Source organism: Lepidochelys kempii, chromosome 9 (assembly GCF_965140265.1).
Source record: "Lepidochelys kempii isolate rLepKem1 chromosome 9, rLepKem1.hap2, whole genome shotgun sequence".
NCBI classification, from domain to species: Eukaryota; Metazoa; Chordata; order Testudines; family Cheloniidae; genus Lepidochelys; species Lepidochelys kempii.
The window spans coordinates 36,264,128-36,285,392 of record NC_133264.1 but is presented as its reverse complement, the minus strand read 5'-3'; the positions used below and the strand labels follow the sequence as shown (position 1 = coordinate 36,285,392).

General features: G+C 40.5%; 1 protein-coding gene across 17 annotated transcripts in view; it reads right to left on the bottom strand.

The window, feature by feature from the left end:
* The window catches only part of DOCK10 (dedicator of cytokinesis 10), a 245,037-nt gene that overhangs the window by 51,268 nt on the left and 172,504 nt on the right, over positions 1-21,265 (bottom strand). For 14 of the 17 annotated variants that reach the window (XM_073359912.1, XM_073359918.1, XM_073359919.1 and 11 more), the window contains 13 exons: positions 17,919-18,032; positions 16,368-16,439; positions 16,092-16,238; positions 10,474-10,557; positions 7,408-7,504; positions 5,460-5,504; positions 4,740-4,915; positions 4,507-4,623; positions 3,085-3,196; positions 2,134-2,255; positions 1,932-2,046; positions 1,154-1,220; positions 351-398 (listed from right to left, as the gene is read on the bottom strand). In XM_073359912.1, coding sequence (XP_073216013.1) covers positions 351-398; positions 1,154-1,220; positions 1,932-2,046; positions 2,134-2,255; positions 3,085-3,196; positions 4,507-4,623; positions 4,740-4,915; positions 5,460-5,504; positions 7,408-7,504; positions 10,474-10,557; positions 16,092-16,238; positions 16,368-16,439; positions 17,919-18,032 — 1,316 coding nt within the window. The remainder of the gene's footprint in view (positions 1-350; positions 399-1,153; positions 1,221-1,931; positions 2,047-2,133; positions 2,256-3,084; positions 3,197-4,506; positions 4,624-4,739; positions 4,916-5,459; positions 5,505-7,407; positions 7,505-10,473; positions 10,558-16,091; positions 16,239-16,367; positions 16,440-17,918; positions 18,033-21,265) is intronic. The other 3 variants (XM_073359908.1, XM_073359909.1, XM_073359910.1) reach the window with 3 other exon arrangements.

The following is a 21,265-nucleotide window of genomic DNA, read 5'->3' as shown; positions in this document are numbered from 1 at the left end:
ACATTTATTTGAGCATAAGCTTTCGTGAGCTACAGCTCACTTCATCGGATGTTAGTCTCTAAGGTGCCACAAGTACTCCTTTTCTTTTTACTACAGCTTAATACACTATCAGAAGTAATCCACCTGGTTGCCTAGGAAAATGGCTATATTAGTTGAGCTTCAAGCATTCATGGGATTAAAAAAAAAAGTGTACATCAGCTACCGTAGCTGTAGGTCACCTACCATATTTAAGAACGATGCCTTCAGAATGGAATTGATGTACATTGATGACTTTTATCTACGTGTTAATCCCCACTGTAGTACTTAAAATAACAATGCATTCTACATCGTATAAGTAAAAAATAAATTACCTTATTATATTTCGTTTTCCTAGATATCTGAAATTTTGCAGGCAAACCCTGAAAAGCATGAAGTACATTTTGTAATGATTCTGTTTAGTGACACCATACTATTTTTCAAAAATTCTGAGTCTCGATCTTTTTAAGAACCCCCCGATAAATGCACCACTTTGTTAGCAAATGATTCAAGAACTCCCGCAATTCAGGAAACCGAAGGGAAGACTATCACTTCCACTCTATTATTGCCCATTTCTTCTCCCTGGGTTTGGGATTCCTGCGTGGTCAGGGGGAAAACCCTGTGGGGACGTCTGCAGGAGGACAGTTTCTCCACCAACCTTATGGAACTTGTGTGGCTAAGTAAATGGTGACCCAGTCAGTTCCATCTTACTCATCTTTCACAGCTGAGCTGGTTAAGGGGTTCTGTTCTAAGCAGGGAGCCTACAGGAGTTGTGCTCAGAAGGAGCCAGAGGAAATTGGGTCAGGACAAGGGCCCATGGAATGTGAATAGCTCTGGAATCCATAGATTTTTCACAAGATCCACTGGTTTGGGGAGGCAAAGACCTTCCTTTTCCCATGAGGAAGAGAAGGGGCAGAGAGTCTCAACCCCAAACAGAATAATTCATACAAAGTTCTGTGAGAAAAACCCCAAAGAGTTTCCTATCCTTTCCCTGGAAATAGCCAACATAAGGATATGGTCTTTAAGCATTAGCATGCCTGAATTTTACCCCAGAGAGTAAAACATACTATTACTACAGCAGCTGCTAGAGAACATTATTATTTAACAAACCAGCAAACAAACCAGAGAGTGAACTTACTCTAAAATGCTGAAAAAGTCCGCTATCTCTGTGAATGGAGCTCTCTGCCAATAGGAAATCAATGTATCTGGAACCAGACATCAAAATGTAGGAATTTAGCAATTATTGGAAATTGAGGGCCAGATCCATAGCCCACTGAAGACTGTAATAAGTTTTCCCTTGACTTTACACTAAGTTAACACTGCATGCTTCTTTTGGCTGCATGTAGAGCATGTGCGCGAGAAGCCCCCCAGCACAGGTTTAATAGCAATGTAGACAGTGAGGCACAGCTTAGGCGAGTAGAATACACCTGCAGGTGTGGATCTGTACCCGAGTACATACCCTACATGGCTGTCTACTCATCCAAACTGTGCCTTCCCTCTACACTGCAATTTTTAATCTTGTAGTGTCCCACTACGCAGGAAAAGACTCCAGCAGCAAGGAAAGGCTCTGGCAGAGGCGAGGAAGCGGGGAAAGGCTCCTGCCACAGGGAAGAACTATGGCAGCTCCCTGCTGCTGAAGCCTTTCCCCGCTGCAGGGGAAGACTCCAGCAATGGCAAAAGGCTCTGGCAGCAGGGAGGTAGCAGGCTGTGAGCCCTTCCCTGTTGACTCCCTCCTGCCAGAGCCTTTCACTGATACACATAGCTGTGCACCACAGTGTGGACACAGCCGGCTTGTCGCTGCAGCGTATCCCACATGCCGCTGAAAGCAGTGTGTAGCATAGACATAACATTAGTGAGGCCCTAAGGATTTTATAATATTACAAGTAAAAAAGTGCATTTTTGGGATTTTTTTTTACCTTCTGAAATTGTTTTCATAATGTGAAGGAAACACATAAGAAGGCTTCTAGTTTCAGCCTGATCTAACTTGTCGAAGCGAAGAGTTGATCCAATCAAAGACAAAGGTCTCACAATCTGCAGAATTGGAAACACACTGGCTTACTGAGTATCAAGACAGACTTTTTAACTCTAAGAATTGTTTTCAAGTGTTTATGCATGTACCTTTTCACAGGTGTCAGTTCTCTCACTGTTTTTTTCACTGGTACTTGGGTTAGACTCAAGACTTGCTAAGGAAGCTCTGGAGTCAGCATGGTTTGCTGCAGAGATAGCTACTGATGAAAAGGCTGTAATCAAAAGTCACGGCAAACATGCTAAAATAATGTGTATGGGTACAAAAACTAACAGTAATAATGGAAAACCAAAAATATGTTGTATATAGGATGGACAGCTTTGAACTGTCTACCTCTGTCATGAAGTTACTGGTGACTACATTTGGTATTGAAAACATGCAACAAGTTGAACTAAAATGATACACTTTTGCTGTTATTCATGGCATTAAAAAAAAACTATGACTTTTTATGAAGGCCTGATCCAAAGCTCACTGAAGTCAGTAGAAAGACTTTCACTGACTTCAGTGGGCTTAGAAAGGGGCCTTAGATGAAGTAAACAAAGTAAGTTGTGTTTCTTCCCCTCCACTATATTTTGAAAATATAAAAATGCTTGCCTTATTAAAAATTCACACCTGCAGTACAGCATGTAATGACTTCTTCAGAGCATGACTTTTTGATGTACCTAGCATACATTGTGAAGAAAGTGGCAACTCCCCATTCCATGAGGTTTTAGAATTACAGGAGAATCTCTGTAAATATTTTTAAAGCATGAGGCAATTCCAAGAATACATTAGGGATTAATAAAACACTAAATGCAAGGTTGGCATCATCACGACAGGCAGTACAATAAGAAAACCAAGAAAAGTAGGGTAGCTTCAGAAGAAAAATAAAATGGATCCAAAAATATGGGAAAGGAGGAGAAACACAGGATCGCTTGTTTCACTGTATATCACATAAACGGGCTAATGATGATATTCTCGATGCAAGATACGTTTCAGCAGAAAGCACAATGGGGTGAAATAACACGCACAGAGATTTTTGTGTATCAGCACTTCTTTAGTACCTGCTATAGAGTTCAGGACATCTTTGGAAAAAGATGTATCCACAGAGTTTGCATGTTTCATTGCTGTTTGACTCTGAAATCCTCCCGCAGTGCTCAAGTCATCCCTAGATCCCTGCATTTCAAAAGTGGGCAGAAACAAGAACTCAGCTATATAATATCACTTTTTACAAACTCAAACTGTTCATTAATTTTATAATTACAGTACATCTGATCAGATCGCTTAGACACTGAGCTTAAAAACCTACTTTCAGCTGATTAGACAAGGCAGTCAGAAGAGATCAAGGCTTACCATAATACATTGAGTAATGATGTGCAATATGAAACCTGCTCATAAGCAGAGTTGCATATGACAGATCAAGTCTAAGAGTGTGTTTGCTTCTTAAACCACTTGCCTAAGTGTCAGAAAAAGGGGCATTTTAATACTTCTAGCAATTATCAAGTGAAACAGGTTCGTTTGCTGGAAGCTGAGGAGGGCCATAGCTTCTGCAGATACTTGCTTCTATTTTTTGGAGATTGAATATGGCCATATAAAGAACACATCTAATCTCCTTACAGGCAGAGGCAGACCACAAGTGCATTCTTCTAAACAATACTCCTACCAGGTGATTTATAGAGTAGTGCTAAGCTAGATTCTGATCTGTGCTACAGATCAGGTGTAAATTCCAAGAAAGTAACTCCAGATTTCTTCCTGAGCAACTGAGATTAGTATCTGGTCCATTGTGATTAACCTGAGATGAGGCAACCCCATTTCTCAGCCACTGATATTTGGTCAGTGAATGCTGAATAGAGATCAACCAAGATTAAAAAAAGCAGCTCTCAGACTTCTCTCTCAGTGCTTCATATCACATCTTTTTAGTATGTTTCCCACAGAACAGATCTTGAACTGCTAATGGACAGCCAAGACCCTGATCCTGCTCACATTCATGCATGTGTTTAAACTTATGCATGTCAGTGTTCCCACTGGCATCAAAGGAATACTCCTCTGCATAATGTTAAGCACATGCACAGGTGTTTGTAGGCTCAGGACTCATGGCTGTACTGAAGTGGTATAGACTTCCTGCCAGGTCTTCTGCTTCTCAGGAGCCAGAGCAGCATCACCACTAGAGGCATGCAAAAACAACACTGCTTTTTATGAACCTGAACTCATGGGTGTTGTTTGGAAAGCTGCCACTAAGGCCAACTCAGCATGAAACACCCTGCAAATCTCTCTCCCTTCCCCACCCTCATCTCACTCTTCATTCCCATAGTTCTCGAGATGTATCCGCTCCCTTCTTGATTGTGTTTCTGGAACTCTAGTCTGAAAATCTTCAGTACCATTGATAACTGTGGGTGGCCTCTCCTTTTGTTAATGCTAGAGGAAGTAAGGGATATCAACAACTACAATGATTCATATTAAAGTTCTGAAAAATTGCATTAAGTTACCTGATTGGATGTATTTATATTGAAAAGAAAAATATCCTTCATGTAAATCCTTGGGAGATTGTCCAAAAGCATGCCATAGAGAGGCATGTACAGATTTGCTATTTGTGCCTGTTTATCCTAAGAAAGAGAAAAAAATACAAAGAAACAAATCATTGTAAACTGGGGAGCGAGTAGTCTTCAAATGTATTTCACTGCATGAAAATATCAGTGGAAAGAATAAATACCACACTTACCTTATCTGCATATCGATCATCAAATGAATGTTTTGCCATTAGGTTTTTAAGCACAGCCAAGGCTAAGTGCCTAATATCCTGGTCCTCTTGCAGTGCATAGCCAACCTCCCGAAGCAGCAACCCAATTAAGAAATGTTTATGGCAAAATTCATTGGTCAGGGTGTATTCTGGAATATCTGGATCAGAACAGACAAGGATCTCATTTTATTTTTAAATGAACTATGTTAACATACATTCCAGAAATAAAGATTCTGACAAAAATTCTCCAGGCAGGCTTATTAAATTGTTTCACATCGGAGTGACCCATCTAAGCACACACCTGCGATATACAGGATTTCATAGAAGGCCAAATCCAGTTTAGCTCATGTGTGAGTTTCAAAACAAATTAACAAACATCAATAACAAATATTTCTTAAGATCATGCAAGTTTGTATAATTTATAAATGAATGATGATTTACACATATTGTTCTTCCCATCTGAGGTTCAATCAAACATGGAATAAGCCTTCAAACACATAGCATCAAGTATTATCCCCATTTTATAGCTGAAGAAACTGAAACACAGAGATGGAAACATCCTATTGTGAGATTATTTAAATGACTCTCCCAAGGTAACACCACAGTTCAGTGATAGAGCTGGGAATAAAACTCCTCATGCCTAATTTTATCTATTCACTGCTAACACTCCACGTGTAGCACTGTAAGAAATTAGGCTCTTACCTGATGCGTGATATTCCTGTGTTGATTCTGAAGATGTCACAGAGTCTTGATTTATCATGAATAAAAAAGAAAAGAAAAAGCAGGAATTATGCATTTTTACTAAATCAAATTTATGACATTATGATGATGTGTGAAAAATATATTTGATTTTCTTTCTCTCTTCTGATGCTTAATCCAAAGCCCATCAGATTCAACAGAAAGGTTACTATTGTGCTTTAGAGTAAGATCTTGGATAATTGTCTATTTCGTTTATAATGGATGCATGATAAACATAGGGTTTTTTTAAATTCAGTTTGGCATAGTAAAATAGGTAACTATGAGATACATTTCAGTTTTTTTTTTTAACAGAGTCCTCTCTATACGCAGGCGAGATTTTCACACTTCACATTTGCCAAGTTACCCCAGCCAACAGCTTTGGATAGCAAATTCTTGCAGAATAATGTAGAAACCAGAAATCATGGTGTTTGATCCACAAGATATACATTGGCAAAAGTGACTTTGGCTGGGGGCAATTCAACAAAATGTGACTGAAATATCACTCCTCTCCTAGTAAAATATTAATGCAGTAATAATGAATAATTAATACTTTACCCTCCTGTAAAGCCTGCTATGTTAAAGTCTCCCAACAGTTTACCAACAGAAATGCATTTAGCTTCACCACAGCTCTGTGAGGGAAGTACTACATTATCCTTTTGCTGATGAAGAAATTAACACAGAGACAGGAAAATACTCATGGAAGTACCAAGTAGCTCCTATCTTCCGTGGGAGTTACATCATGCTCAGCACCCTGCAGGATCAAACCCTAAGTGACTTGCCCCAGGTCAACCAGGATGACTGGGAATAGAGCCTCGGGTGAAATCCAGGTTTCACTAAGTCAACAGCAAAACTGCTCAATCATGCCCTTTAACCACAAAACCAAGACTAAACAATTTGTTCCAGATGTAAAGGGGGGCGGGAAGATGCTCCTCTCTTACTCTGTTTTGCAGAAATGGTTAAGGATGCATAAAAGACATGGAGATTAGACAGTGCATCATAAGGCCTCTTCTGCCTTAAAAGGCACTTTATTTGTGGCCTGAAGGTGACTCACAGTTGTCAGTATACATGTCTATAAGAGAGTTCAGTAAGGGGGGGGGGGGGGGGGGGAGGGAAGGAGTAGTACTGGCCACAACTAGGAGGCCACACTTGGAACACCATACACAGAGTTTAGCTTTGGAGAGCAAGTATCCTCAGCCTATTGGCAGTGAAACCTACATTTCAGAACTACAGGTTGTTGGGGATCTACTCCTCCCCAACGATAATCAGCTCATAATATTAGGGACACAATGGCTTGAATGTACATTCACCAGATGAACAGGAGCAGAAGAGCCTCCCATCTCCCCGAGTTACTGCTTACTCCTATCACTAACCCCCAGCTGAAGAGGATAAAGCTTCCATCCTCCTTCACAGCTTTAACTTCCTTCTTTTCTGTTGCACCTGCTCTCAAACCTCCTCCCAGTTTCAGATGTCTCGTCTTGCGGTTCCCATCTCTCAACAGATTTTCAGTTTTAGTACTTCTCTCTCTGCAAGCACCCTAGGTCACTAAACCAAAATTTCCATTAAATGACCCACTTTATAACTGGATTTGCATGCATATTTGGGATGAACAGAAACAAAGAAAGACCTGGAGAAGAGCTCTGTGTAGCCCGAAAGCTTGTCTCTCTCACCAACGGCAGTTGGTCCTATAAAAGATATCACCTCACCCACCTTGTCTCAGAAATAAACAGACGTTCACACTGGGAGATCTATATTACCCCTTGTTAACATCACAACTATATCCTATTCTCTACTTTCATATCTAATGTCTAGATGTTATTCTTGGAGAGTCTATAGTACTACCCATACTAATTGGCCTGAAAAATATATGACAATTAATACACTTCACAAGCCAATATGTAAGGTGAGTTATTACCTGGAATGTTTGCAGATCGTATGGGCAGGCACAGAGGAATAAAGTGTTCATGGTGACAAACTTCTTGAAGAAAGTCAAATTTGTACTGATGTAAAATCTGAAACACCACAATATTAAATAATTGGTATGGACTTTAATGACAACAGGAAACAAGGTTAAAAATTACATTAATATTTCTCTCTACCTCAAAATCATTCACATCAGCCACTGAAAACTAATGGTCTGTTATGTAACGCTATAGTACAGAATAAGATAAAAAACTTGGTTCCCCCTCCCCCAAATGTTATTAAAGGCATTTGTCAGAACCATGCTTGCTTTATTTTTATGGATTCCTGAAATTTAATTTCACACAGATTCTGTATGACTTTAACTAAATGACACATTTAAAGCAGCTGTCACTTTAAGACCCCACACTGGCTCCCTTGGATGGCATATGCTGTTACTTAAACTCTTAGTAGGTATGATGTATCACCTCCATTTCACATAATTCAGGGCTGTAGCAATCATTTCAATAGTCTGTATCATTCACTGGCCCAGCACCCTGTGCTCACTAAAAAACAACAACATTACAATGATTTTGTGTGTTTCCTTTCCTCCTCACTCTTTTTATGAACTGAGTACCATGCTTCGGTAGTATCAGTCCTGACCCAAAGGTCAGCTGAAGTCAGTGGTAAGTCTTTTCATTGATTTCATTGGGCTTTGGATCTGGCCCATACTGCTTTTGATAATACACATCATCAACTCCAGTCATTACTTCCAGTTGGTAATGGGAGGGCTGCTCATTAAAGTGTTTTAATGAGCATTGAAAGTATAACAAAGTTTATACAAAGGGAACTATACAAACTATAACAAAGAGAAAAACTAATTCCCATGTTGCTGTGTGTGTGCGTGTATCAGAGCATTTTAATAAGAATGAATACTGTTTAGCAACAACATTTTGCCTTTCTATAGCACTTTCCTATCCAAAAGCTCCAATTGCTTTGGAACTGTTAAAGAATTAAGCTTTGCAACTCCCATGTGAAATAACTATTCCCATTTTACAGATGGGAAAATTGTCTTGCCTGAGGTCCTACAAGGAGTATGTAGATTCATTTCCTCTTCCCAGAACAGTGTTCTAACTCATAAGAAACTGCTTCCCAGGATGCAGTAGGACCAATTCATCAAAGCAACAATAAGCGGATACCACATCAAACGTCCCAGTATCTGCATGTATCTGAAAAGGCCCAAATCTTGCCCCTTTTTAAAGGGTGGAAAGGATCCATGTCACAAGTGCAGTCTTTTAATTTCTGCTGGGCAGTAGAGCTAGGATGCCACAAGCACAGAAAAGGGTCTAGACCAAAAAACCTGGAAACCTTTTGTGGCTTATCTGAACTTTTCAGGACCTGTTGAGTCGAGCTGGTAAGGAACCTTCCATTGGAATGATCGTATCTCCATGATGCACCATGGTCATGTCAATCAGCCACAGAACTGGGCTGATAAAAGAGAATGGGGGCATGAGACACCTGAACTAAAACTCCAGTGATGCACCACGGCAGCTCAGAGGAACACAAATAAACGTTAAAATGCAACATTAAAATATTTCTGAATCCAATTTTTTTAATATTTTGGCCCCTATTCAGGATAAAACAAACGTCAAAATATTGAAATTTTCAATGGATCAGTTCAAAGGGAACTGTTTAGATGAAACCGTTGAGTTTCATCTAAACCTAGAACAAATTTACTTGGTACACTGTTATGTACTGACACAACCACATGTATTATTTCTTCAAATGGCTACATGTACAGTTCAACTTTCTAGAAGACTGGGATCAGCAAATTTTTCTGTAAGTAAACAAGCAGTTAAAAACCAAAGTACGCAAGCCAATGAAAGCTTAACATTGCTTCAAAACTGAATGACTGGCTCTTGTTTTGCTCTTTAGTTACAAAGCAAGACAAGCCAAGACACTGAGGATATTTTGGTATTTCCTCAAAGTCATAAGAATCTTTATAACTCATTTTATGTATATTCTTTTTCATCGGCGTCAAGTCTGTTACATTGGCACATCTGTCTTGGCTCCTCATTGACTCTACTTTCTACTGGCAGACTATTTGGAAAGGACGCTATGCTGTAGATATCATACATACATTTATCTTTGAGGATGTGCTAATTTCTGCTATACAGACTGACCAATCTCCGATAATGAACTGCTCAGTTAGCCATTAACTGGAGGTTTTAATTGAACATCTGTTTTTGTTGCTGAAGGCAGTTAGGACTGAAAAATGTGGAAACAATTTGCAGCTTTTATAGAATTCTTTGCAGATTTATGATCTTCATGTATAACACAATAACTAAGGGCCTGATTCTGCAGCTGTTCCTCTGATTATGTGAGAGATCTGAGTACAGCTTGATGTACAGTTAAAAAAATTGTGAATAATTTCACAATCAAAGGCACCAAGTTTGGTTCTTTATAATTCATAGGGTCATCTTATTCATTTAGATCACTACTGAAAATTTGTGAAAAAATTCATGAATCATAAAAATTTCACAAACTTTTGCCAGATACCAAGAGTGCTCTGTTTATTATTTGCTACTATCCTGCATATGTTTCTCTGATCCAAACATGGAGCAGAAACAAAACCATCTCACTTATGCTTCTACCACATAAATAGTCAAGAGTTGACCAGACCAGTTTGTGATTGAATCACCCATATTTTGAAAATTATTGGTAAAGCTATTTCAGTGAGTGTTTACAAATACATTAGAGGAAAATGAGCATGAAGTTCACAAATGATTCATTAACCTAAAATAGGGCTAGTGTCCTGATCTTGGAAGGAGCTACACATGGGTTGACCTCTGTGCATCTACATATCCCCACTGAAGTTCAATTGAGTTCTGCACAGACATAGGAGTCCAGCTATGTGAAGCTCCTTGCAGGATCAGGACCTAAATTTGTAACACAATCTTTATAGTAAATAATTTGATCAACTCTACTTCTGAGCATGGAGTAACTACAGAATGGATCCTAAATTGTTTCATCCTGAAAATACTCTGCTATCAAGTCCACTTTAAGAAAATATAACTCATACCTTGTGGTCTCCTGGGCCGAACATGCTTACATAGTTGTTGACCATCTTAAATACAAATCCACGATCCATAAATGTAAAACAGCGCTAAGGAAACAAATAGAATGTTTATATTTGTATATCTACTACCAATAACACAGGGCTAGATTTACCAGCACAATCTGCCTGCGTTATGCCTCTCCAATGATATGTGGCATCTGTAAGTCTGGGTTAAATGACCAGTGACGCCTGCTTTATAGTTGCCTTGTGTCACCAAAGTAGTGCAAAGCATCCAGAGCATAGAGTGAATCAGGCTTGTCGGACTGTTTAAGAAAATAGTAGTGATAAATAAGTTAAATATTTCATTTTTAATGGGACTACAGGCTGAAATTACTACCATAGTGTACACATAATTAGGAGTGAGTTTATCTGAGGAAATGGCACTTCAAATACTGTAGCACTCAATAAGGGGAGGTAGCATGTGATGCAAGTTGACCTACTTTCAGAGTAGCAGCCGAGTTAGTCTGTATCCGCAAAAAGAAAAGAAGTACTTGTGGCACCTTAGAGACTAACAAATTTATTTGAGCATAAGCTTTCGTGAGCTACAGCTCACTTCATCGGATGCATACAGTGGAAAATACAGTGGGGAGATTTTATATATACAGAGAACATGAAACAATGGGTGTTACCATACAGACTGTAACAAGAGTGATCAGGAAAGGTGAGCTATTACCAGCAGGAGAGGTGGGGGCTGAGGGGGGGGGGAACCTTTTGTAGTGTTAATCAAGGTGGGCCATTTCCAGCAGTTGACAAGAACAGTGCGGGGGTGGGGGGGAAATAAACAAGGGGAAATAGTTTTACTTTGTGTAATGACACATCCACTCCCTGTCTTTATTCTATCTATTCTTTTATTTCTATCAAGTGTTCTTACAACTACAATACCCACCTGCTGAAGAGTACCCAGAAGTTACCTACTACAGGACAGGCCCAACAAAGAAAATAACAGAATGCCACTAGCCATCACCTTCAGCCCCTAACTAAAACCTCTCCAGCGCATCATCAAGGATCTACAACCTATCCTGAAGGACAACCCATCACTCTCACAGATCTTGGGAGTCAGGCCAGTTCTTGCTTACAGACAGCCCCCCAACCTGAAGCAAGTACTCACCAGCAACCACACACCACACAACAAAAACACTAACCCAGGAACCTATCCGTGCAACAAAGCCCGTTGCCAACTCTGTCCACATATCTATTCAGGGGACACCATCATAGGGCCTAATCACATCAGCCACACTATCAGAGGCTCATTCACCTGAGCATCTACCAATGTGATATATGCCATCATGTGCCAGCAATGCCCCTCTGCTATGTACATTGGCCAAACCGAACAGTCTCTACGTAAAAGAATAAATGGACACAAATCAGACGTCAGGAATTATAACATTCAAAAACCAGTCGGAGAACACTTCAATCTCTTTGGTCACTCAATTACAGACCTAAAAATGGCTATTCTTCAACAAAAAAACTTCAAAAACAGACTCCAATGAGAAACTACTGAATTGGAATTAATTTGCAAACTGGATACAATTAACTTAGGCTTGAATAAAGACTGGGAGTGGATGTATCATTACACAAAGTAAAAAAAAATTCCCCTTGTTTATTCTCCCCCGCCCCCACTGTTCTTGTCAACTGCTGGAAATGGCCCACCTTGATTATCACTACAAAAGGTCCCCTCCCCCCCTTAGCCCCCGGCTTTCCTGCTGGTAATAGCTCACCTTTCCTGATCACTCTTGTTACAGTCTGTATGGTAACACCCATTGTTTCATGTTCTCTGTGTATATAAAATCTCCCCACAGTATTTTCCACTGTATGCATCTGATAAAGTGAGCTGTAGCTCACGAAAGCTTATGTGCAAATAAATTTGTTAGTCTCTAAGGTGTGACAAGTACTCCTTTTCTTTAAGCTGACCTAAATATTTGCTTCAAAGCAATGATTCTTGAATCCAGCCAAACAACTCACTGACTATGAACTAGGCAGGGGTGAAAGTTAAGTTAGAGGGCTTACCGCTACGCCAGAGTCCTGAGCAGGGAGTATGGCCTCAACTGGAAGAGGCGTGGCCTTAACCAGAAGAGGCAGGGCCTTAAATACCCAGGCCCTTTAAATCTTGATTTAAAGGGCCAGGGCTTCAGCTGCGGTAGTGGCAGCTGGGAGCCCAGGGCCCTTTAAATCACCCCCGAACTACCAGCTGCAGAGGCGGCTGGGAACCACGGGGCTCAGGGGCGATTTAAAGGGCCCAGGGCTCCAGCTGCCGCTACCGCAGCAGAGCCCCGGGCCCTTTAAATCACCGAGGAGCCCTGGGGGCTCCCAGCTGCCACTGCTACCCCGGGGCTCTGGGCTCTGCTGTGGTAGCGGCTGCCGGAGCCCCGGCACCCTTTAAATACCCACCTGAGCCCTGCTGCCCGAGCCCTGGGGTGGGGGGGGGGGCCCTCTGGCAGCAGGGCTCCAGCTGCTGCTACCGCTCCGGCCCTTTAAATCCACTCCGAAGCCCTGCCGCCCCTACCCCAGGGCTTTGGCAGAGGGCTCAGGCGGCGATTTAAAAGGCTCCAGGGCAGTAGCGGCAGCTGGCGCTCTGGGGCCCTTTAAATCCCTGCCAGGGCCCCACTGCTGCTACCCCAGGGCTCGGGCAGCAGGGCTCAGGCGGGGATTTAAAGGCCCGGGACGGTAGCAGCGGCTGGAGCTCCGGGGCCCTTTAAATCCCCACTGCAGCCCCACCGCTGCTACCCCAGGGCTTTAAATTGCCGTCTGTGAAAGTCGATCCCGGTAAGGCACACAGGCTCTTACCGGTACTTTCACCTCTGGAACTAGGTTGTCTCTCTGGGAGCAAATACTCATGTTATTACTCTACGTTATGATGAGAACAGCAGCTTGATGAGGCCAAATGGTTGGGAGCCGTAAAGTTTATTATAATGCTCAAGCCAATAAACAGTTACTGATATTCTTCCCCAGAGTGGGACAGTCTTGCAGGGTCAGCAAGGACTGTAATCCTGGGGACCAGGTCCATCACCCAGATCACAGTTGCTCTTGAACTGTACAAGAATAAAACCCCCCGGAATGTACAGTACATGGCATTCAAATCTGGCTGCTACAAAATCTGGTCTGGAGATGTCAAGCCATCTCTTTAGTCTACATAATTTGTTATGGCAGATCAGAAAAAAGCAAAGACCAGATGATTCCAATTGTAGCATAACACTGCTTAATCGCTTGTTCAAAAATAGAACATGTAAAAGTAACAGACAGAACTGCAATAGTAACACAAGTGTAATACTGACATGATACACTGGCAAGCAATGTCACCCTCTCAGTGATGTAATGCATTGGGTAAATAAAACTCATGCCAGCTAGGATAACACCAGATAAGGTTTCCACACAGCACCTGAAATGGAGACCATTTCAGAGGACTGCAGATCTATTATTTATTAATTAAAGTGTGCCGAGAGAGACTATATCCTCTGTATTGCTGCTTTTCTTGATAAACTTCACAGGAACAATTTATTTCCTGTCAATTTTTTCCAAGAGCTGTGTTTCAATCTGCCTCAGAGAGATTCACCCGTTAGTCTCAGTCTATGTTGTACAGGACACTCTATATGTCACTATGTCACAAGGTTTTTTTTGTTCCTGTCCCCAGCTGTCCAGTTATGTAATTGACCACACTGTGTCCTAAATGTTAATTTTTCCCCACCGCATAGTTAATCATGAGATCACAGCAGATATTGGAGAACGTCCAAATGATTGAGGGATACAGGAAAAAAAGGAATCTTATTGCTACTCCCATCCCATATGGGAGCAACAAGAGGAAAAAAAAGTAGGCATGAATTGGTCTAGAAAGTGAAAGAAAGTGCTGCAAAACCCATCCTTGGGCAATCAGAGAAAAACTAGCACAAAGGCAGATAAACTACTTCAGATTGCTTTACTTATCCAACACATACATTAGAGTAATTTTCAAAAGTGCTTAAATGAGTTAGGCATCTAACTCCCACTAAAAGTCAATGGGAACTGGGCACCTAACTTACTTAGGCACTTTTGTTAATCTCATGAGGGGGACAGATTTTTAAAGGTATTTACGTGCCTAAAGATGCAGACAGGTGTCAAGTAGGATTTTCAAAAGCAACTAGGCACAGAACTCCCACTGAATTCAGTGACTGACTTTCAATGAGATGTGAGTGCCTAAATCACTTCTGAAAATGGGACATAGGCACTGCTGACAATTTTATACTGTGCTCACAACAGCTACTATTTAGGTTCAACAGACAAAACTGATGAGTGATTGTGATGGCAAAAGTCATTGTTGAATTGTGAAAAAATTATCATTCATGACTGGAACACATACAACTTTTCCGGAGATACAATGTACATATAATTACATGCTTCAGCAGTTTACAGAATACTTGCAATATTTAAAAAGGTGTGTAGAAGCTGGCTACCTATGCTGTTATGATGGTCACATATTAGTCCACTACTTCAGTCCTGTAGTTGATCAAGAAATTATAATAGCTTGATTTTGTAACAATTGTTCCATTCGTCTATACACTTCTCCTCTACTTAAATGTTACATCCATGAGCTGTACTATTTGCCAGTGTGGACCCTTTGTGATGAAGAGAGACCAGATAGCTATAAGAGAGTGATCCTATTTGGTTCCGGGGGAAGTGCCACTGAGGAAGAGCCACTGGGGAGGAGCCACTGAGCCCAGGACGCAAATAAATATGGGGGACAACAAAGAAAAAAACAGGGACAGATGTGAAGGTCAAAGGGTCAAAACTAGGGAACCTGAAGGGGACACCGAGCAGAGAACACCTGACTGCTCCTCAATAAGGGAGTGGTGGAAGGTGGGTATATCAATCCTAGAATGGTCAAGGCCCTTTCTCTATTAAATGAAAAGAGGTTACCTCAGGTTAATTAGGGACACCTGAGTCCAATTAAGGGCTGCCAGGGATCTTTAAAAAACCCTCTTCTGCTAAAATAGTGGGAGGAGGGAAAACAAATAAGCTGAAGCAGGGTTAGGGGCAACAGGGAGAAAAGGATTCTCCTAGGTAGAGAGCTATATCCTACTGTAGGGGAATTATTAAGTTTTCTTCTGTCTGGGGAAGGGCTGGTGAGCAGAAGCCAGTGTAACAAGTCAGTGCTCTGATGGGGGAAAAGAAATGTATGTGTTCCGGGGGGGGTGGGGGGGTGGGTTGCTTAAGAGAATGACTTGGGCCTACCCTGAAGCCCACTTTGTAAATACTGTAAATAAACCACACTTAAGAATTAAAAACCTCCAGAGTAGGATTTATTTACTCCTGGGGAGAAACGTGGAGGCTGACATGATGAAAGAGGAGCCTTGCCACATCTTTTATCAGGACAAATATGTACAGGTGAGGCTTTTCTAGTAGATTTATATGCAGCCATTGGACTTCCACAGACGCAGTGGCACACCTAAGAGCACAGAAACAATCGTACTATAAATCAGTGCTGATTCTCCATCTTCAGCCATGATTTGCTTGGATTGATCTTTCTCCCTCAGACTGGAGGTTTAATATCCTTTACTCTGCATTAACTATGACTGAATAACTGCATGCGCTGTAATGACTGAACCTCTCACCTTAAGAAATTTGGCAATGCTGTGGTTTGCATTTTTTGTTTCTTCAGGAGCATCTTTGTGTTTCCAAACAACATGGTCGGACAAGATCATTATCAGTGTGTCTAGTTCAGTCTGGAATGATTCTGGAAGTCTCTGAGTTCGAGGAATCTAAGAAAAACTCAGATTATTACTTCAGAGTAAACAGAGTTAGAATACATTTACTTTACATGGTTAAATGTATTTGGGTAGAAATTAATCTTAAAATTTAGTTTATTACATAATAATGTATATTCTTACCTGTGTTCTGTTTGAATCAACCAAGTGCTGTGCCACTGATTTTAAGATAATTGCAAAGAAAAACCAGGAATGCTGTAAAAATATTATGGAGAAAGTCACCTGATAATATTAGTGTTGAAAAACAGATTATTTTGTCAGACAAGATGGGTGAGGTAATAACTCTTATTAGACCAATAGAGGCCTTGTCTCTCTAATATCCTGGGGCCAACATAGCTATGATGACACTGCATAGATTATTTTGTGATATTTTTTACATCTAAGAATTCCTTTTTAGAGGAATGGTCTGGAGTTCTCAGCAGTGTATATTGATAGAATCTACACCACAGAAAAATTAGAAAGCTTTACATTTCACTATGACGATATTTAAGTCACTTGAGTTGAAGCCACACAGCACCTTGCTGGGTCTGGCATTTGGCAATTGTGATTGTGCCTTTATTAAGAAGTAAGGAGTGAACAAATGATCATTTCCATTCATATTTACACCTCTGTCTTAATTCGTGCTTTGTTTGCAAGTAGATATGGCAGAAATACACGACACATAATAATTACAGTAGGATAACTGGAACCCTTCATAGCAGTCTCAGTAGAGAGGTCAACGACTGAAAGGGCACAGAGAATATGTCCTAGCAGTCGTTTGCACAGGCTGGTGGGCGAGTGATGGGAAGCTTATCTCATGATATGATGGTACTACAAATGAACAGAGGACTTCAATCTCTAGTACCTTTTAGTAAAAATAAATTGACCTATTAAAACATTTACAGTAGAGTGTACACATATAACTATAATGACTTTGATGTTATATAACAGCCATTTAATTTCTTGCATGTACAGTACACTATGGGCCAGATTGTCTCCCCCTTCTCCAGTTCATTTCTGCCAGTATGGTGGTATACAAGACAACAGAGAATCCCCTTGGTATCAGGACAACAGAGAATCCCCTTGGTGTGGGGACGTCCTCAGCTGGGGTAAAGCAGGCATAGCTAGCTCTTACATGAGTTCCCTGCCAGCCTCGGTATGGAGGATATGCCAGATGTATGTGGCCAGGGTGCTATCCCTCTTATTGGCTATTTAAAAAAAACCCCAAAAACATTGGCAGCTCTTCATGCTTATCAGAATAATTATCTTTTACATTTTGCTAATTACAAATCAATAGTAACTGTATTAAAATCATGTTATTTGAATATATATCCTATTTATAAATATGTATCTGAACTGTGATTCCTGGAACCATTTGTGAAGTTAAAAAAAATCATCCTTAATGTTCTGACTCACTGTATTGTGTAAGAATTATATTTCTCACAGTGGTTGAGCAATAACAGAAAGGAAATCCAGCAGGAGGAATTATACAATGTAAAATCACCATGTACCATGCAATGACTTATGTTGAGAATTCACAAAATTACAGCAAGAAAGCCTCATAAAGCTGTTGGATTATTATGGGCTTTGATATGTGCAAAGCACACAGAGGAATGTGAAAGAGAGAGGAGGAAGATGAAGCAGAAATTGTGGTAATATTGAAAACATACTAATTTTTAAAACTGTATCATTCACCTTTAAAACATGTTTCACTGTTACTTGATCATTTGATTTCAAAAGACCAGTCACATTCTTGGCAAGCTCCTCATGAACAGTCCTTTCTTCGGATGACTTGGTCTTGAACACATACTGAAGAGAGATCAATAATAGTACTGTAACAAACTGCTATAAATCCCAGCAACAGTTAGTGGTGCATAAGGAACGCATCTTCTAAGAATAGCTGTAGTGCTGATCTTTGCCTACCAAAGTAGCTTGACTGAAAAAAATTAATTGACATAAAGCCTAATTCACTGAACAACAATGGTACAAAAACTCCTCCTCTTGAATCTGACTTTTAAGCAGTACTCCCCATTACTTTCAACTTGATTTGAATCAAAGGGAATTTCTGCTTAAAAATCACTGGCGTGATAGAGATTATTTTTTTCATTAGGGCATCAGAATCTGATTGTTTTGAACTCCTTTCCAAGCCAGTTCACCAGAAAAGGAAGAACAATAAACCTGTAAGGGAAGAAAGGAGGGTTTTCACCCACCCGATCAGGATCACATTTTCCTTGTTCCTATCTTCCAATGGCAACAGCTTACTTGGTAGCAATTCTTCACCATGAAAGGGGTAGAGCGCCCACTAGAATGGTCAGAAGGGGAATAGCATCCCCTTCCAGGCTGAGTCCAAGAATTCCTCTGCCACTAGATTGCTCATTGACATAAATCATATATTTGCTACTAATTAGTTTCCCTCACCTATTTTTTTAACTATTTCTTTAGTGAAAGAATCCACTGGAGTCTCAGAAATAACAGCAGCTTAAAACAAATGATACTTTTAAGTAGCATTCCTATTAAATAGGGTGACCAGATGTCCTGTTTTTAAAGGGACAGTCCTGTGTTGGGGGATTTTTTCTTATATAGGCGCCTATTACCCCCTGTCCCATTTTTTCACAGCTGCTATCTGGTCACCCTACTATTAAATATTAAGTCTTCTTGTCACAACTGACAGCTCAACCCCTAATTATAGAGCTGGGTGAGAAGTGGTTTTCCCATCCTGCAAAATTTTTGAGATTTCAAAAAAATTTCCTGTTCTACACCGGGATAAAACTGAGACATTTTGAACTTTTTCTGCGAGAAAGAGAGTGAGCACACTCTGCCCTAAAACAGCCAGTAGCCTAGTGTTAAGGCATGCATCCAACATGTGTGAGCCTTGTCTTTACAGCACGGCAACTTTCTCGCTCAGGGACATGAAAAATCACCCTCCTGAGCGCTGCAAGTTTTACCTGGAAAGCGCCAGCGTAGACAGTGCCCCAGTGCTGAGAGCTACTCCCTTCATGGGGGTGGTTTTTTTACAGCGCTGGGAGAGCTCTCTCCCAGTGCCGGTGCCGCAAGTAGACAGCCACATTAAAGAGCTGCCACGGCAGTGCTTTAACATTGCTAGTGAAGACATCCCCACAGACCCTGATTCAAGTTCCTACATCTTCCACATCCTAGGTGAGTGCCCTAACCACCAGGCTATTGGCTATTTTGGCTCTCTCTGACTAGAAATTCCATCCTGGACCCGAGAAATCTTTCTTGCTGAAGCTGTCATTGAAGCTGGTATGTTCCCAGAAAAAGTTTCAGTTTCAACATAAAACCGTTTCGGTGAAAATTTCCTGACCTGCTCTACTTAAGTGGCATGAATGTTCCCAATGGGTCTTGATGCATCCTGGTTTACTTACATAATGATCAATCTAGAAACTGGTATTAGAACACCTCAGAATCTTTAATGCATTTATCCTCACAACACTTCTGTGATGTAGGGAAGTACTATTCCCCCCTTCTTATTTTTTAAACAGATGCAAAACTGAGGCAAGAAAGGGCTAAGGGTCAGATTTTCAAAGATATTTAGGTGCCTAAAGTTGCATATAGGTGCCTAATGGAATTTTCAAAAGTGCCTAAGCACATTACATGCCTGAAACCCGTTGAAATCAATGATTACGTGCTTTTGAAAATCCCACTGGGATCTGCAGCTTTAGGCTCCTAAATACCTTTGAAAACTTGGCCCTATGTGACATGTCCAGGGTCATACAGGAAGGTTGTGGCAGAGCAGGGACTTGAACCCTCTCTCCAAAGGTTAGAATAATGAGGAAGCACAACATATTTATGACTCAGTCACTGAGCTGAAGCATGCAATGAAAAGTGAAGAGTTATCATTTACATACTGCAGCTGTGCTCACGGCAGTGTGCAATACAGCAGCAGACATTTGCACTGGCTCACAAGCTCATTTTAAGCACTGCTGAAATATAAACCGGACGCACCCTTCTTTGGCTTTTCACTAGCACACGTGATCAATACAATATTTCAGTCCACTGTGTTTTTAGACAATTAAAATGCACTAAACTGAAAGTTACATAGGACCATATTCTGCTCTCATTTATCCCACTGCAAGTCCAAATATTTCCATTAGACTCAGAGAAACTGGATTTATACCAGTGTAACTGAGATCAGAATGTGGGTCAAGGAATGTTGAAAAATATCCCTTGTAAGGACATAAAGTATATAAAGACAAAGTATGAAGGCATTTTGCATGTTGTCGAAGTTAGTTCAGTAGCATTTAGCTTCACTGGACTTGAAAGAGTCTTTGGTTTCTTTCCTAGTAGAACTTGTCTCATATTTTCATTATTCTGATCATGAAGATCTGAGAGTTTCAGTTAATAGTGTGTGTTTTATTTTGGTTTCACTGGCCCTGAAGGGCAGTTTTTTATCTTCTATGTTGCATACATTCCATTCGGTAGATTATAGTTATTATTAGACTTTGTGAAAGCCTCCCTTGTTTCAGGATAAATAAGAATGTCATTCACTAATTTATAAGTCGCTATATATGTCATTCAAGCTTATTTCCATAACTACTGGAATGGTGTGCCTTTCTCTTATTTTAGATCTGACATTTCCTGTATCTGTTCGACCACCACTGAACATGAGTAGACAAGAAGAAAACCCTCTATGCATAGAGGAGTAGAGGCAAAGCAACAATAATTTTTATTTTTCTCTCCTGACAGGGTTTAAATACTATAGATTCTCCTTTGTTCATTCTGAGATGAATGACTAAATGAAGTAGGTACAAAAATAAGGTGTATTAAATCATTACAGAGTGATTGATATCTCTGCAGACGATTCAACTACACTGCCAAGTCCTTGATTAATCTAGTAATGTCTGGGTACAAATTTTCCAAAATCCAAGGAAGAGCATTTGCCTTTTCCTTGTTCCTTAGTCAATAACAATATGAATGGTTCCCCTATCTTTCTACTTACAACATACATTTCTGTACTAAGCTCCTCATCCGATGAAGTGAGCTGTAGCTCACAAAAGCTTACACTCAAATAAATTTGTTAGTCT